At 43.5% G+C, this 18,633-nt stretch overlaps 2 protein-coding genes across 2 annotated transcripts; one reads left to right on the top strand and one right to left on the bottom strand.

Moving 5' to 3' along the window:
- The first annotated feature begins 1,309 nt into the window (after positions 1-1,309).
- smim15 (small integral membrane protein 15) lies at positions 1,310-3,576 on the top strand. The gene is made up of 2 exons (XM_084024458.1): positions 1,310-1,447; positions 2,895-3,576. The coding sequence occupies exon 2, from the start codon at positions 2,926-2,928 to the stop codon at positions 3,148-3,150; it is 225 nt and encodes a 74-aa protein (XP_083880584.1). The 5' UTR covers positions 1,310-1,447; positions 2,895-2,925; the 3' UTR covers positions 3,151-3,576.
- Positions 3,577-3,715: 139 nt separating this feature from the next.
- ndufaf2 (NADH:ubiquinone oxidoreductase complex assembly factor 2) lies at positions 3,716-18,573 on the bottom strand. Its single transcript, XM_084024455.1, has 4 exons — positions 18,363-18,573; positions 8,543-8,632; positions 7,494-7,534; positions 3,716-5,420 (listed from the first exon to the last, which is right to left on the bottom strand). The coding sequence occupies exons 1-4, from the start codon at positions 18,475-18,477 to the stop codon at positions 5,178-5,180; spliced, it is 489 nt and encodes a 162-aa protein (XP_083880581.1). The 5' UTR covers positions 18,478-18,573; the 3' UTR covers positions 3,716-5,177.
- Between the last annotated feature and the right edge of the window lie 60 nt (positions 18,574-18,633).

The following is an 18,633-nucleotide window of genomic DNA, read 5'->3' as shown; positions in this document are numbered from 1 at the left end:
GAAAGTAAAATTCAAAGGTTGTTGAAAATTCCTCAAGGCCTGGCCAGACTTGTGGGTTTGTCTTGTAATCATTATGCCACTAGTGGAACTGGTTAGCTATAAATTGCGGGGCAGTCATTTTATGGTCCTTCCTGTCTGTTGATAATGCTAGTTTCATAGCTGCGTCATGAAAAGCGAGCCCACTTCTGTAGGAGTGAAATAGTCATGGGGTTTAGGGTGCGGCTGCGTTGCCCACCCCCTGGGTTCTCCCTGACTAGTGAGACATGCAACAGAAGCTAATGATTATAAGAATGCAAAAAAAAAAAAATCCACCAGATTGGGGATGTGTTTAAATTGTCTATAATAACGTGGCCAAAAGTATGCTGGTAAACCAGAAAGTGTGTTTGCAATGTGTTTGTCCTCTGCATGTGTTCCCAGCTGCCCCTCTCCTTCCTCTGTGAGTAGGTCTAAAAGGCTGGCCTTTGAACTGCTCTGAAAGTGATCCATGCTGTATGGACGGAGCAGATGTGGCCTAACCTGATTTGGTTTCAATACTTCCCCACAGGAAGTTCACAAAGCCAGCAGGTCCTTCTTTGTTATGTTAGTCATCTTTCCCAGAAGGCCGGTGGAGCCTTTTGCTTCTTTCTTTTTTTGACACAGTTATTGCCTTATCGTTTGCTTATTTTTCAGACAGAGCCGTGCCGCACATCACCAGAACTTTTAACAGCTAGCGTAGACATCATCTAACAGTCGATCATATTGTTTATTATTGTTAATCTAAGTCCAATATTTGACGAGAATCATTGTACAGCAGATGTTGTTTTACAACATATTCATGATGGTACACAAATGTATTTCATGTTTCTCTGTAGGGAACCCAGACAGGAGAGCTGTACCCAAACTTTTACGGATAATCTGGGGGATTCAACCAGCAACTGTCTGCTCAAAAGTCTGCTCTCTTATTATGATCTAAACTGATCATTATACACCAAACACATTCATTCTCTCACAAGGGAAATGTTATATTCTGTACCCCAAATAAAATAAAACTATTACAAGTGCTTAGTAATTTCAAGTATGGTTCACATTATGCTGTGTATTCATGTTCCTTAAAAAGCTTAAGAGTACAAGACGAAGAAGAACAAAAAAAATACAATCATGTTTATATTCTGCACCATATACATTTCATTAACTCGTTTGTACAACTTTACAGTTGCGCAATTTGTAGGCAATTTTGTACAATAGTACAGCCAAACACTGCTTTAACGACTATTTCCTGCACTGTTTTGATGTTTTAAAAGAAATTTCATGTATATGGCTGAAGGACTACATTTCCCATCTTTCCAGGGACACGTCATATCCAATCACAGGCGGGACCACGTCAGTGGCGTTAACGACGTTACACTTCCGGGAATAGGGAGGAGCTGGTACTTATTATCCTGGATATAAACAGAATCTCAACACATTGGTAAGTTTATTTTGTATGTATTTCTTTTTTTTTTTTATCGATATGAAAATACAGATTCGTTGCTTCGACACGTCCACGTGCATTGCCGTTGCGTCGTTTAACCGAGAATCCGGTGGTCGTGCCTCTAAAGTTAGGCCGTTGTGGGATGGCCGAGTTAGCTAGCTTTGCTAACGTTAGTAGACATGTAAATCTTTCGTCCACGTCTCACATATTCACATCTAATCCGGATGAAAGAGCGGGCGAATTTGTCATACAAAGCTGCCTGTGTCAGGCTGTTGCCAGAGCAAATGGTGTGTCATGGTTTTCAGGATGTAGCTACTCGATGCTAGCTTAAACCTCGGTTGATGCGATTTAGTCGGTGGCCATTAGCGGTTTTACGAGAGACTTCTGAGCGCTCAACAAGTAGCAATAACATACAATGACGTGCTTGATACAACCGCAGTAGTGACTCAATCTGCCGTGAAGGTGATGCCAGTGGCTACGATAAAGATTGCTCATGGCGTGAAAACGGGTGGCAAAGTTTAAAGCTGTGTTGACTTTAAGTGAGTTTGGTGGCTGCATTCGGAATTAGCTAGCTAACGTAACGTAAGAGCTAAGTATTTAACCTACACGGCCAGTTGCAGTTTCTTTGCGACTATAAAGGGAGTTGTCATCACATCATTAACGCAAGGCACTTATTTCGTTTCTGTAATTATTTCCTTGGATTTTCCAATATTGTAAGAACAGTTACTAAGTCAGATGATTGTTTTTTTCTCTAGAAAATTATGATTTATTTCAGATTCTCAGTTAAGAAGTACTCCAAATGGCTCCAGTTTCATATTTACTACCAAACTGTACTTTTAACATGTTTTTCATCCGTCTAAGATATTTCATAGAGTTCTTGAATTAAATTAAATGAAAAACGTCCAATGTAATATAATGTTAAGTGTAGTACATGTGCCTTTGAGTCAGCAGTACTGTAGATTGTATGACCTGGATGACTGAACTTAATCAGCAGGACACCAGTGAGCCCCATGATATTATAGTGTTGTTGTTTTTTCTTACCTCAGGACCTCAACTTGTCAAGTAGGTAATCTACTGATTAGCCAGGAAGGTTGTATATCAGGTGCATGCAGGGACAATCCACAGATAATTCTATGTAGATTTGCCATCTTTCTTTTTTTTGTGCCACCAGCAGTCCAAACCAAATATCTTAAAATGTACAGTGATACAAGGAGACAAGAGAACTTGAACCCGCATTACATTTTCTGTTGATTTACTGTTTCATCACTAATCTGGTTGTTTAGTCGGTAAAAACTTTCTAACTGTATGAGAAAGTAGATTTTTATCCATAACACCTATTGCTGACACCATATTGACGGTCCTTTTGGCTGTTGTTATGACACATTTTTTTCTGCATGTTGCATTACTGTTGTTATTGACTAATTTGTCTCCTGGTACCCTGCAGGTTTGATTAAGCCTCATAGTTGCTGACCAGGATGATTGACGTTCGGGCATGGGCGGAGTATGTGGTGGAGTGGGCTGCCAAAGACCCCTATGGTTTCCTCACCACTGTCATACTGGCTCTCACACCTCTCTTCATTGCCAGTGCACTGCTGTCCTGGAAGCTGGCCAAGATGATTGAGGCTCGTGACCGGGAACAGAAGAAAAAGCAGAAACGTCAGGAAAACATAGCCAAGGCCAAGAGGACAAAGAGAGACTGAGCCTGTGGGTAGAATGAGGGCATTTAAACAAGGAGGAGCAACCACCCCGCTCACAGCCCTCCTTATTCCAGTAATGACACGGTGCCCTTCGTTGTCCCAGCCCTCCTGTCAGCACAGGGCCACTACGCCTCATATCCGGGGTAGGAGACTAGGCCCACAGGCCTAACAGTGCTGAGACGGACAGTACTGCCCGAAGGAGGCTTGTCCCAGTGGGACTTTGGTCAGCAAGAGCACAGTGTTCATCTGTATGACGACGTTATACAGAAATCCGCTGATTGTATTGTGCAGCTGTCGCAACACCTTGCATTCCATTGTTAGCATCCATGTTCTGCTGAATTGATGATGTAATGAGCATACTGGAACTTTCCCCAAAATATCCCAAATACTACTTTCTAATCAATAAAGTTTTCATGGTTGGTAAGAAAATGTACCTCTTTATGGATTTAATACTGCACTGGGAATGAGTATCACAAGTGCTTTTAATTCAATATCACATACAACTTATTAATCTAAATGTTTTTTTTAAACAATGAATGAGAGTGCATTTAATGGAGGTTTTATGTACTATATACTACTAGACAGAAAATTCAAATCTCCAATGGAAAACAAATCTCTAAATGAATCCAGTTGTCTTTAGAAGTTGTCAATTTACCAGATGCAAATCTAGGTTAAATACTCCTTTTCAATCCAGTATGAAGACAAAGGCAAGTCAGATTTTCCAAGGCACTGAATATCTCAGTACAGGAAGGTCAAACAAAATTAGAAAAAATACATAACAGCTGTAAAGACCAACGTCCTGCCAAAGGTGCCTTTATTAAATAGAGACATGAATATAGTGCGACAGGCTTGTTTTTGCAAGATTTTATTGTAATGCAGGCAATTAGCTTGTGTACTGCATGTTATTAATTAAGTCTTTGATTTGATGTCTTTATTAGTATAAAAAAACCAACTTAAATTCACTGTGACTCAGATTAAAATAATACGTCCAGTGGGATAGATACTTATTTGTATTGTGGTTCTTGTGTGGAAGCAGTTAAAATAGATTATTCTAAATAAAGACAGCTGGACCTGCATGCATTTCTAAATATTACTCTTTAAGTTTTATTGGACCCTGGCCTCAGTCAGAGCATTAGGGCAATTATATTGAGCAGGGTGACCATTTTCCCCATCTGCCGGATCCCATGCTGCTCTTTGAGCGCTGCTGAACTTTCCTCTGTGGCCAACTTCCTCTGACGTCAAGTCAAAGAACTTCTTACAGGATATCAATATGCCATAACAATGTTGTGGTAACATTATTCATTCTTTGGATTTACAAACAGCAAACGTCACCTCCATGACAAATAATTCAATTAAATAAAATTTGGAGTTCCCATCAACCTTATCCAAATGATTCCCACAGGATTAAATATGCCTTTCCACGTGTTCTCTCAACAAGTAATGCTTTTCATCTTTACACAATTTCTCTGGTTATGGTGGCATACTTGAGGTCTGTTCCTCTGATCTGCTTGAATTTTATACATTTAATATTTATAAATCATTTTACTAGCAAGGAGTTGATATCGATGTAATCAAAATAGTCACAATTTATTAGAATTTGTCTTTTTATTTACAATTTATCACAATCTAGTAGTTGTAGTCTGACTACTGGCAGTACAACCATATCAGTTTTTGTTTTATTAACAGACCATTCAGCTTCACTAAATCACTGTCACCTATATTCAGCTTCAATATGAGATATGCGTATTACCTTGTATATAGTATACACTGAGGACTACAAAAATAGAAACTCGTAATACCCGCCAATAAAATAACTTTGAAATAAATACTTCCTCTGTGAGGAGATTAAACTAAATTCATAGATTGTGATGTTGACTTGGACTGCATAACACAGAAATGTGCTTCCGACATTACTTTTTAAAATCCCAACTAAAAGTGTATTTCACTTTAATATAGGTAGTATTTATTTTTCTTTTCTATTGAATTGTATTCAACTGTACAGCGGCCTCAGCGTACGTGGATGTCTCGGTCTATTTCTTGGGACTGGGCATCCAGGAGCCGGGCTGGAACGTGTTTGCAGTGCTGGTGGGGTCTTCGCTGATCTCCTGCTTCCCGAAGCTGGTGGTGGCTGCATGGCCCTTGGCCGCAGTCTTTGCAGACGTCGCAACCAGACCCTCCTCATACTCCTTGGCCTGCAGGGCCAGATCTTTCTCCTCCAACTCCATGGCCTTCAGTTTGATGTGCTCCCTGTAAGACTCATTCTTCAGCAGCTCCTATAAAATAGACAGATGGACTGTATATACTGTGTATGCATTTTCAAGGTTTCAGCAAATTAAATTTAACACCTTTTTAATACATCATAGATTGCAATTTAATTATTTCTTCATGGCCACACCGGTCAAAGCATGATGGAAACCCAGTAGGGACGATGTGGCCTAGAATTATTTATTAAGTAAATGAATTTATTGACATTCATAGCACATTTTTGTCATTACTTTCCAGCCATATATAACAATTATTCCTTGTAATATAATCAATTAACATGACCTGGACCCAGATAAGCGGCAGAAGATTGATAGATGGATTAACCGATTAAAAATGCATTCATTTCAGTTCTTGCTGAAATCAGCACTTTCCCACTGAGAATCAATGAGTTTCGACTGTGGCTAGTGCTTGCTAAAGGTTTAAAGGCGCCGACTAAAAGTCCTCCGTGCAATCCACTGTCGCATCAAAACACTTTTTAAAGATGTACAAAGCCTTCCAACAACCTGCAACCACATGCACTAATGTTACGGTTACTGAAAATAATATTCAAGACTTTCTAAGCCCTTTTCCCCATTATATTACATATTGTAGTATGTGACACTATATATAAATGGTGGGCTTAAGGGTCGGTTTTTTTCAAAGTATATGAAATAAAGCAGCCATGCACATTCATTTACAACATTGCCCATTGTGGCCACCAAGCTAATTAACCATGATATTAACAGTATGGCAAACTTTCTGACACATCATCTTATTGTCCACCTCTACCAGAAGTCCTCTACCAAAGTCTGCAGCATTGGAAATGTTGAGGTTGGAGCTTCCTGAAGATTTGCGGTAATTGAGTGTGACTGCAAGATTACTCATTGGAACCTCCGGACTGTCGTGCAGAACCGAACCAGTGATCATTTCCCTTCCCTAATCAACTAATCTGTTTGGGCGCAAGAAGTTGAAAAGTAGAAGAGACACGAAGTTGCTCTGGGCAGCTTCCAGGAACAAATGTGTGGGTCCAGTATGAAGTATTTACTAGAAAATCAAAAGGCATGTTCAATAAACCTATATTGTTCAAATAAACTCTGGTTTTAAAATGTCGTGCTTGGAACGGACAGGCAAACTAACGTGACAGGAGGCATTCGCAATACAAACAACCATTCCAGCTCATGGAAACAATAATAACTAGTCCAGCAGTGGAATAGTTACCCCACTTGAGCCACAGCTAGTGTCCGGTGATGTTAGCCTCTCCCTAGCATGAGAAGCCAAAAAGGAAGGGAGGACTGGGCATAATGCTGTTGTGTGTTGGCAGAACTGAAGGACTGGAAAAGAGAGGAGAGAGCTGTGGCCAAAAAGCCCCGCTTTGGGGAGGGAGACAAACATACTGAGCTGCTTTTCCAGCCTGTTAATGACAGGATTTAATCCAATCAATTTATGTCGGCTTGGACCGGGAAGAGAGGGAGCGTGACAAGGGGTAGGGTAATGTGCTGGGAGTGAAGCCTTGGCCACATCAACACTGTCCAGCTGTCGATGGCAGCTATTGGGCAGACACAAGGCAGAAAATTGGAAGAGAATGTTCTGGCAATAGAGGCAGGGGATGGCATTGGCCACTGGCAGGGAGAGAGGACAGAGAGATAGAAAGAGTGCCTGGGTATTGGCCTTCCAAGGGATTTCCTATAGACCCACATTTCACCGGCCAAATAATTTCCAGCATTCTTGCATTTAAAGAGCAATAAACCCAGCGAGAGGTACACAAGGGGGAAAACTGCACTCCACCATTCCCATCTTCGAGACTGCCAGAAATAAAACACAAAAAGCCGAGATGCAGGCTTTTTCTGGGGGAGAAAAAAAAAAGAAAGTAAACTAGGACATGGTGTCAGTGAGCCCCTTGTTCAGAGGCTGTCTTTGCTCTCCGCCTCACCATCAATGCACTTCAGCTGCTGTTTATTTTAACACCTGTCCCCCAAAGTTCCTGGATTCAGTTCGAAACTGTAAGATAAAACAAATCAAAGCATCTTTCCCTCCCTTGTAACCAGCCCCCCAGAGTCCAACCATCAGCACAGCGGGGAGGCTAGGGGGGGGGGGAGATGTACCTCGACGGAGGGGGGCTCCTTCCGTCTGCCTCGGATCCAAGCTGAAGAGAGGAGGGGGGAGGGAAAAAAAAGAAGAAGAGTGAGAACACCCACACAAACATACGCTGCAAACAAAACCTGCAGTCATATTTAAAGGCTGCAGCTATAGCATCGCCGAGTTTCAGGGCGCTACAGTAGCTCGCTGCAAAAACTGAGAAACCGTGATAGTTGGGAAAACGTATCCAGGGCTTTCACTGTGTTTGGTTTCATTTCACTTTGCAAACCATGGGGAAGCATGCAGAATGGTATAAGTTCTACACGTGATAAACTCAACACACTAACACTGCCTTAGTCTAGGTAGAGCAGGGCCACTGAGTGCTGTGTCTCAGAGGAGACAGTGTGAAACTGCTCTGATCTTTGAATTTGAAAGCACACACTCTGTCATTCTCCATCAGTGGCTCTGTCCTTCTTTCTCCTCCCGAGTAGAATTGTGTCTGTCTGTCATCTTTTTTTTTTTTTTCCTTCCCCTTTTTAAAGAGCTCTACTTTGGCTGAGCTGGCTGCACAGCAGAGCAGGTTAAAGGGAGCCAGAAAGAGAGATATTTTCTAACTCTTCCTCCAGCTAGCGCAGGGATTCTGGGCCTCTTTTATCCCTTTCTTATTTGCATCCTGATGAAAATGCATGAGGGATGGGGCGAAGCAGGATGAGGGGTTTAAGGTGGATAAAGCCAGTCTGAGACAGAGGGAACAGTTTGTATCCAGTTGTAAGAAATTTGAAACACTATTTTATGATACGGTTGTATAACACCAGCAGAAGGCGTCTTTGATAAACTCATGAATACGCTTTTCCAAACCCCCATCTCGCTGTATGACCGAAAAAAAAAAAGAAAAAAAGAAAAGGAAAATCAATGGATTAGCCTCGGCCCCAATAGATGCAGCTATGAATTTGCTATTCCATTTATTTGTGCAGCACTTTGTGTACTGTGCCGGGTAGCTCTCTTGTTAACACTGTCATTTATCCATGTAACTGATAGCTAAAGGATGTAACGTCATGCTGCGGTTGAGACTTACCGTCCCACTCTATCGGTATGCTGCCTTCCATGTATTCATATTCTGAAGGATTGGCTGCCACCACCATCCGCTTGGCACGGACGAGCCTGCCTGGAAAACCACAACAAACAAACAAACAAAAAAAGTACAGAAAAAGACAGCAAGAGGGAGCAATAGTGAGATAGAGATGCTCAATAATGATGCACACAAAAAAGCAGACAGAATACAAACAAAAACAAGGAGGTGCAGACACAATGGTCTTAGTCTCGTGCCGCGCGCAGACACATGAGATACAGATAGACGCACAGACACACAAATACACAGAGGGATGACAGCACTGTGACAGGCCATGGATGATTACCTTGTGGCCCTCGGGCCCTTCGCCTCAGATCTCGCTGAGTGGCTCCAAATCTGGGCTAAGCCTTTATGCAAATCAGCCTCCCTTTTAACCCAACCAACCACAGCCCCCCTCACTCACAACCTCTTCCAATCACAGCGCTCTGGCTAACAATGCCCTCCAAAATCAACATCAAGCCGAGCAGGAGACAAAAGAGGTCAGATATCACAGAGAACAGGAGAGGCACGGGCTGCGTGGAATATTAAGTGCTTCTTTCTCTATCTGTATACAGCACGACGCTCGCTAGCAGCAAGGCCACCGCCAATTATTTTTGGTCGAATCTGCTGATTAGACAAGTTTGGCTGGCACACAATGACATGGAGACTGAGGTAGATTGGGGGTGGGGGGGCAAGAGATAGAGGGGGAATAAGAGGGAGCGAGAGAATAAAAAGTTGCTTTGTTGCGTTGTGTTTTTGTGCGGCGCTACAGAGCTTTATAGAGTCTTCGCTAATAACAAGTGTTTCCATAGTTTCTCCTCGCAGGTAGCTGGATGTCCATCCGTCGCTCCCTTCCCTCTAAGAAATGATGAGGCAAGGAGGTAGGGAGAAGGAGAGGGAGAGGGGGAGAGGGAGAGTGATGATGCATGGCAAATATGGCTAGGAGAAGAAAAATGGATGGGCAAGGAAAACAACACGCTCCAAAACACAGACAATCTGTCAGGATTCCATCACCGTTTCTCCGCAGCTGACTGGACATGGACAAATGGAGGCAACCACCTCCATGCACACAGCAGACTGATGGCCTTAATGTTTACTTCAGCCATAACAGATAGCTACAGCACAGGGACGGGTGAGGGATGACACTCAAACGTGGCTAAGTGTGTGTACAGCGGGCGGTGTTTGCCCGTGTCTTCTTAATAAAAGTTTATGATTTCTTGCAGCAAAGAGAAAAAAAAGCATGTTTTCACACATGTGCTCTTCTGTAATTATGCCTAATGAGGGTGATTCCTTTCCATACTTTATCCAGCCTATATAGTAATCAGGTCAGCTAATTAGGCTATTGCTTTGGTTCCCACTAGATTGTCACTATAGGGCTTCACAGGCTCCAGCTCTGCAGCTTTACTTTTCTGTTATCCAGGTCTGACAAAGAAACACTGAATTCTCTCACCGTGTCTGCAAAACTGGCCCAGCAATGTGTAAAAAACGCATCCTATCATCCTCACATTTGTTTACATATGCCTTAAAACAAGGAACGGTTTCCTAGAAAACCCCCATGATAGCGCAACAAAAACAACTGGCAGCAAACAAAAGGTTCTCTAGGGCAATACTCACAAATACGTTTTAACAGGTATGCTAATTATAAAGCAGATCTTATCCATATTTGCCTCGGTGTGGGCGGCAACATATAGGGAAATGGTACAATTACGATACAGTCCCTTCAAGCAATGTGCTTAACTACAGCTAATGCCTAACTAACAAGCATAAAGAGAGGCACCCACTTTTTCCCTCTGTGTCTATCTGTCTCCGCTAGGTTGCATCTCCCCCTCTCCTCTCTGTCACACTCCAACATGGCTCTCCTCTTGTCTTGTTGCTTTTGCAGCATGACTAAACCCCTTCCACCATGGCTTTTATCCTTTGGATTTGAATAACAAATAACGTATGTACATATATTTATGAAACACGGCTGATCCTCCCACCACATACACATTGGGAGGAGGCTTGTCGGCCTGCTGGGGGTGAATCTCGCTCTATTGCTAATCTCTGAGCTCGGACAACTGCAAAAAAACAACAACAACACACAAGGCAAGCCTATCTATATAGTATATCTCTACGAATACCACAAAAGTAAAAAACCAAAACAAACACTGCTTCTTCCAAATAGAATTAGATCACATGAGCTGCTTTAAGAATTAGTGAACCAATAGGAATTATTAAAAATATGATAGCAACAACCTTATGTGTGAACGTTGGGTTTATTAAAGAATGTATACTCTTCATGAATAGGACTGGTACATTGTTTACATAGTGACTTTTTAGCTCAGGGGTCTGTCTGCAACTATAGTCATTACTAATTAATCCATAGATACAATTTTTACATTTTTAAATCAAAAAATAGATTTATTTGTTTGACCAATAGTAAAAAAGGTACTATTTTTACAAGTATATAAAAGGGACAAAAGCATTAAAAATATATAATAAATGTAAATATAATAAAAATCAATTCATAATTGATAGATCATTCAAATTAACTGATTAATTATTAATTCTCCTAAATGACAGATATAATGAAAAATGTCCCTCACCAAGTTGCCAGAGTCCGAGGCTTAAATTCAAAGTTGCGTTTCTATAGCTTGATCACAAATCTGTTATAAGTTGCCTTATTTGTCCGTTTAAAAGTTTAGAAAAACGCAATAATAATCTCCACATAAAGATTTAATTAGGTCAAGATCACTTCATTATTAACACAATCACTACTTTTCTCACAATTAACGACTAACTGAATTATATAGACTAATGTTAGCATCATATGGTTTGTACTTTAAGATCCCACAGAGTGACAGCAAATTGGGAGTAAGCTATCTCTCTGCTTCACAGTTCAGACCTCAGAGAGAGAGAGAGAGAGAGAGAGAGAGAGAGAGAGACAGAGAGAGAGAGAGGTATGAAAGGTGTTAGGAGCTCTCGATCTCAGCAGGCCCCCTTGTGACAGGTCTGCCTTCTCATCACTCACGAGGGGAAACCTACTTACCAGTGTGTACACACACACACACACACACAGATAGAGACACACACAGAGAGAGAGAGAGAGAGAGAGAGAGAGAGAGAGAGAGAGAGAGAGAGAGAGAGAGAGAGAGAGAGAGAGAGAGAGAGAGAGAGAGATTAACCTGAGGGACAGGAGCGAGGACGCTGCCTCTTACCGTGAAGGACAAACGCAGCGCTGCGTTGGAGAGGGGGAGGGGCCAGCGGCAGGAGGAATGAAATCCCACCACATAAATATTCATGAGCCATCTCACCTGTCTGAGCGCGACTCATCTGTGAGCCTAGCTGTGGAACCAGGGGGAGGAGGGGAGAGGAAAGGAAGGAAGGGAGGAGACAGGGAGGCAAGATGGGTGAGGGGTTGCCTTGGCAGCCAGACCGGCAGCCAATCAAAACAGCAGGTATGCCTAGCCTCACCATCCGTAAGCATAAGACGTGATGGGCTCTGAGAGTTGCTCTTTGAACCCCAAACACACCCCGCTAAACTCCATCACCTGCTTCAACACACACACACACACACACACACACACACGCTGACACACACACACCCCCAACTTCACACATCAAATCCCAGGTGAGTGTAGCTGCGGGCGACCTGAGAGGTTTTTCACCTCCACAATGTCATTCCGGAGCATCTTGTGCTGTCTCTCTCGCTGTGTGCCTTTTTCCTGCTCTCCTGTCTTTGATTACAGAAGCAGATGTCAGGGGAACACGCTTCGATTGGCAACATCCGGGTATGGGGAGCCTTAAAGACCCAAAACAGGAACGAGACAGAACTAGCTCTCTGCATCTGACTCCAACTGGTGGACCTACATGTCATGCTCCTCGCCATCCACACTGCATTCATCCTGTAAAACGCCACGTTCACGAGGGCTGGACAATATGGAGAAAATCAAAAGTAAGGATCATTTTTTATCTCAATATTAATAGTGGGAAAGTGGGTATAGGACAATAATAGAATACAGTCTGGTACAATTACATCACTTTACTATAATGCAGCCTTTAAAACCAACATGCAAGACGATATCTAGTCTCATATCGCAGCATCGATATACTTCCCAGCCCTCAGGTTCACTTGTCTCTGAACAGATTGCAAGGTGGACAAAAGCTCCCACGTACAACTCTGCTTCTCCCCCTCAACAGACAGCAGGAAGAGCAGCTTTCTTAGCCTTCATGACTGTGGTGGAAAGCAGCGAGTTTTAGGCCCAGGCACTGTGGTGGAACAAAAAAGCAGTCCCGAGGCAGCGAGCCCATCAGCCTGGTCTGAGCCTGTTTTATTCCTCTCCAGCTGAGCTGTCTGCTGGAGAGGGATGGGGGACCAATACCTGCATGGTAATGGACAGCTTTATGAAGATGGAGTGATCCGATAAGCACCAGTGATACAAGGGCAACCTGGTACCAATACTGACACCCTCTCCTTCTCCCTCTCTCCCTCTTCCTCCGATCTCTTTCGCTGGAAAAAAAAAATGGATGGGATGTGTGAGACCTGTAACCATGGTTACCCATTAGCCGTGAACCTAGTGACGCGGTATGAGGTTTAGAGGGAAAAAGGCCAGCCGTTCTTTTGCATCAGTTCTGGTGAAAAAGGAGGAGCTTCTGAGCGTAAAGTAGGCCTGCTGCTGTGGTTCGTTTTTTTATTCAGCCCTCATTCTGTTTGGCCCTGTTGCTGTCGACCCCGCAGAGGTTGGAGCACCTCGCGGCAGAACAGTGGAGAATAATTCATATAAAAAGTAATAACATGCTGAAAAGAATACTCTGATTTCCCCCGTGTGTTACTTTTAACTAAACGCAGGCATACTTGAGGGTGGAAGGGACACTTTACCCTCTCCCACTTAAGACCACCCATCTTCTTGAAGTCTCTTCCCTGCTCGATGGGTTATGGAAAAGGACCGTGGCGAGCCAGGAAGTCAGTGTCCTTTGTGAGGCTGTGGAGCGTTGTGACCCCCCCCTCTCCGCAGCTCCTCTGAGGCCCGCACTTGTGATGTCCATACACCCATACACCAAGCTGTCCACCCCTTTCTATTCACCTCCATCACTCTCATCCTACCCCCTTCCTTTTCCTTCCATTGCACCTTCAGTTCCCCCACACTCTTCCTCCATTAACCTACCTCCACCTTCCCTCTCTCCTCTTCTATCTGTCTGCCTGTTCCACCCACTCATTTCACCCTCTTTCCGTCAGAAACCCTCCTTTCACTTTCACTCTCTCCATTCTTCCCCCACTCTATAATTTCACCCCATATGTCAGCATCCCCCTTGTTCTTTGTCACTCACTTTCTATACCCCACCTTCTTTTCCACCCTCTGTGAATCTCCCTCGGCCTTATCTTTCCTCCCTTACCCCTAGCCTTATTTCTCTCTCTGCCTGTCTGCTTTATTAAAATATTCTGAATTGAATAAGCAGCGGCAGGCTCCAGGAGATGTCTGCTTTGTGTCGATCTGTCTGTCAGTCTTTCTGGCTGAGTTTCTGACAGACAAGGAGCCCCAAGGTGTCAAAACATCTTGCTGGCCATCTGACCAGAGAGAGAGAGAGAGAGACATGAATGCAATGGACAGTGAATCACCACCATGTTCAAATGGAAAAATTAATCCGATTAATTTGTCAACTTCATCCCGTCGGCATCATCCACCACCTGGGATTGCTTGCCACATCACATTCATATAGAATTGAGAGACAGGTGACATGGATGCAGATATGTAGCATTTAAATAGACCAGCAAAGATGCCTGAACTGCTAATACTGGAGCCGGGAGCCACGAGGAACAAATGTGCCGGCTTCTCATTTTCAGCATCTATCTTTTAAAATGCCTTTTTAATGAAGTAGTTAAGCCACTCCATAATGTCTCACCACACACACACATACAAATACACACTTGGCAAACATTATAAAGCAAGATGAGCTAAACCCACTTGGTTTCCCTATAAATGATTAAACAACCTTCATTTAAACCCCATGCATTGCAAAGCTGCTGATCAATTAACATGATTTACTATAGCGGCTCTGGACATGGCCTTCCCATAGTGAACACTGACTTGGTGTCCTACTGTAGGATAGACCTTCCTTCATCACACCCTGGGGATGACTTGTGGCAGGATAAACAGCCATTTGGACCCTCGTCTATCTCCGCTGTGACTCTTTCCATGGAAATATGCGGCTTGAATCAACGCTCTGATGACACAGAGCCATCTGTTGTTGTGTTAAGTGTGTTTGGGCATGAAGTGGGGAGAAAACACACAATCGCAGATTTTTTTTTCTCTTTTTTAAAATACAAAGGAGATACAAAAGTGCACACACACAGTGTGTAGTTTGTCTGGCCACACAAACACATGGACACAGATGCACACACAAATAAAACCCCACACACACACACACCTCCCTCAATCCCCAGAGTCACCCATCCTGAAATAGCAGAACTGAGGCCTTTTCAGTTTTTCACTTCATAGAACAGAGCTGAGGAATCAAATAAATAATAGACAAAGAGAGAGGGATAGTGATAGGACGACAAGTCAATGCATCTTTTCTCTGCAACAGCGTGGCGCACCTCTGAAGAACCTCTGAATCCCAACCATTCGGCAAACAGTGGAGAGGACCAATAGATTAAAACTGCATGGCACACACTGCTAAAATGAATAGTGCTAAAAATACATCCTTTTCACCGAGACATGAAAGGAAACTGCCTTTCCCCTGTCCAGTATTGAGCAGCCATTGATTCCAAGACAAAGGCTACACCTCCTCAAAGAGGTAAGAAAAATAGCAATCATACAGGCAATTATTTTCAAATGTGCCTGCAGCAGCCGATAATGTCAGTGCGCCTCTCTTCCTAAATAAAGGGAGGGAAGGCAGGCGTCAAAGCTGTGGGCCCGCTGCTGAAGACGAATGAGCCCATCCGTAGAATGCTTTGCTTTCATCTGGGCAGCATGACATGGCGCCCCATGCAGTGTGAGGCAGAGCTGGGCCTCGGGGACAGACGCGCACAGAAAGAGCGAAGAATATAGATTCTCTATTCAGCTCTATGGAGCCAGCACCGAGGCAAAGGCCTTCTAAAGACCAATGGCCAGATTGCCAGTGGCTTTCTCTTGTAGCCCTGCCATAGACAACAATCGCTGGAGCTCCACAGCCTATAGCACAGATCTCTCTATGGGGCTGAGGCAAACAGTAGGCCCCTTTAGCTGGGCCCTTTTCTAAAAAAGACAGAGACAGACATTATCCCTCTCTAGGCTTGTACTTCAGACTCAGGCCTCTCGTTTTGATGTGCAGCAGCATCTGAGGAGAGGGGGGATGGAGAGCACTCTGCTAGGTCTAGCCCTCCACACTGCTGAACTACTCTAATGTTATGAATAGAAAGCTTCACTGGTCCGTCTTCAAAAGGAGGAAAAATTGAGAGGCAGCAACGACAGGGAGGGGCACAGGAAAAGCGGACTAACTGCGAGAAAACAAAGACGTCAACCGAAGGGGAAATCTGGGCAGTTGTTGAGATCTGATAGGACAGAGTTGCATAAAACAAGGAGTCGCTTCCTTTTTATTTTTCTGTGTGAGCAGCCAGTAATGTCCTCTCATCCAACACACTGGATTGCTTTACGAGGCACGCCCCATAAGCAATCCAGTGTGTTTTCTAAAGTTAGAAATGAGAGAGGTAGAAAATGGGAGCAGCAAAGCATGGATAAAGGTAGAGAGGGGTTGACCTCAACATGAGGGATGGACGGAGGCAGAGAGAAAGAGAAAGACTCGTCACCTACTTCAACCACTACTCATGCTGCAGTGGAAAGCCCTGCGGTCCATGCCTTAAGGCCCTGAGCCCACGCTTGGCCTATCAGTTTAAGATCAAAAAGAGCCCGCTTTAGCAAGACATATGGACTGAATAATGCATCTGCTTTATTTACACAAGGCTGGACGGGGTGAGTGGCAGAAAAGGAGAAAGAAAATGTGTGCGCCTTATATTTCTATTTATTTATTATGAACGTGTGCATGTGTATGTGCCTGCCTGACGTTTATGAGTGTGTTTGTTTGGAAACCAGTTTTTCCTACAGGCCAACTAGCCCCTCCACCGTGTCAGTCATTGTGATTGGGCAGTGAATACGGTAGCCGGTAGCGTGCTAGAAAATGGGCTTCTGTGATGTCTCATTTGAATAGTCTGACAGCCAGGGGTGGAGGAGCAGCCTTGTAATGAATTATAAATACGAGGTGGGCGCAAGTTTCCCCGCAAACTGCTGAGAAAAGGTGAAGCACAAAGTCAAGTTCAGTCAGAAAGAAAACAGGCTTGCAACCTGCCAGAGGAAGGTCCCTCTCCAGCAAAACAACAACAAAAATGGTTTTCGCCCTCTTAGAAAAGCACCACTGAATGTATGCATTAAGGCTATGATATCTATTCAGACCATGCTACTAATAGAAAGGCATTATAAGAGTGGTATGATGTGGCACCAAGAGAGGGAGACAAACACAAACATGTGTAGGTGGGATTATTCTCAGATTACTGGTGCTGTAGTGTTGTTCACATATTAGACACACACAGTGTCTGGAATGGAAGTAAACTCTGCACACCTTTTGTTACTAATAAGCCAACAATTTTAACCAGCAGTGTCATGGTTGGAGCAGGAAAAGGTTGTGCAGACCCCAGACATGAGGCCTATATTCTAGGTTGGAGCCCTACTGATGATAATTTACGCTGGTTAAGGGGGGCAGGGATTAGCCTGGTTAAACCAGCAAAGATAGAATTTAGGTACACTTTCTGCATCACTTTTTCCCACTAGACAAATTGCTATATTGATATCATAGTCACTGGCAAATTCCAAAAAGTGTTTTTGTTTTCATTCTGGTAAAAGCAAGAGTGTACTGGTAAAATGCCAGTATTTTATTTTTGTAAACACCTTCTGCTATGTTTCTCAAATAAGAAAAGCCCCCCCGTTGCCACCGAACCTCCTTTGCTGAGCTGAGTCATTATTTTGGCCCTCTAGCTCTCCATCTTCCTATACTAGACACACTTCTTTAAGACAGGGAAACTGAGAGACGGACCCACAGTAAGCCCAGGATGTCAAGTCCACAAGGCCAACACGCGTGTCCTTGGCGTTCTCACAGTCAGAGACATAGTGTGAAGGACACTACTGGCATTCCACCATGGATTAGCCTGATGACACAGTTCTACTGCTTGGCTTGAGCATGATATACTGTAGCACTGCCATGTCTCAGTAGGGATATATGACCTCCTTCTAAATCCTCATCACAGACAAGTAATCATTTCCACTGCAACAGTGGAGGACTCATTCCTCTTTGAAGGCCAATGACAGAAGAGCTGCCATCATTTCACCCCCCCAAAAAAAGAAAATAATAATAAATGAGAGGAATCTTAACTGCAGTGAGCTTCATTAAATACAGACTTTTAATAAATCATATTAATGCACTAAAAGGGGAAGGTTCTTATTGAGGCAGTTGCGCCATCTAGTGGCAAGGTTTTTGGTAGAATGGTAAAAGGGGTAAAGGTGAAGTCATATCTCCAGCATCACATTTTAGGAAGAGATTAGTGGCACACGACAAAATAATTGGTGGGATATTAATATTTTATAACCAGAGTAAAGTACCCATAGCGCGCTATATAAAACACACTACGTGTGATATGGCGAAAACACCCAGGGTCAGGAACAGGGAAAATGCTATATTATGTTTTACTGCTGCTTTAAAAAATAATAATAATGACTCCAGGGACCAATACTGTAATTGAATTCACCGCTGACTAATGCTAGCAGATCAAGGCGTAATTTACCTGTCCACGTCTTCTGTTCAGGGACTGAGTAATATTTATTCCCAAGCGTATCTGACCCGACGTGGTCTCGTACGACCCCAAACGTACGTCGTAGAACTCCAGCGAACCTGCTCATCTTCGCAGAACAACACGAAAGTTTTTGTGGCGTATTTCGTGTCTCCCTCCTTAGCTCTCTGTCCTTTCACACGGGGTTGTTTATGCAAGTGCTCAGGGGTGGGGGGCTGGATGAATGAATAAGCAGTCTTGTGATTGGACAGCTTCACCTGCGCAG

Source organism: Eutrigla gurnardus (genome assembly GCF_963514095.1).
Source record: "Eutrigla gurnardus genome assembly, chromosome: 13".
Classification (NCBI taxonomy): Eukaryota; Metazoa; Chordata; class Actinopteri; order Perciformes; family Triglidae; genus Eutrigla; species Eutrigla gurnardus.
Note: the sequence above shows the minus strand (reverse complement) of the source record. Positions and strands in the feature narration are given on the sequence as shown.

Bases quoted from the DNA above. Each gene is read 5' to 3' on its own strand.
- ndufaf2 (XM_084024455.1), bottom strand. From the start codon at position 18,477: ATGAGCAGGTTCGCTGGAGTTCTACGACGTACGTTTGGGGTCGTACGA. The intron at 8,633-18,362 runs GTAAATTACGCC...GTGGTTTTCCAG, and splicing joins TGAACAGAAGACGTGGACAG to GCAGGCTCGTCCGTGCCAAG. The intron at 5,421-7,493 runs GTACATCTCCCC...TCTATTTTATAG, and splicing joins AGGAGCCCCCCTCCGTCGAG to GAGCTGCTGAAGAATGAGTC.
- smim15 (XM_084024458.1), top strand. From the start codon at position 2,926: ATGATTGACGTTCGGGCATGGGCGGAGTATGTGGTGGAGTGGGCTGCC.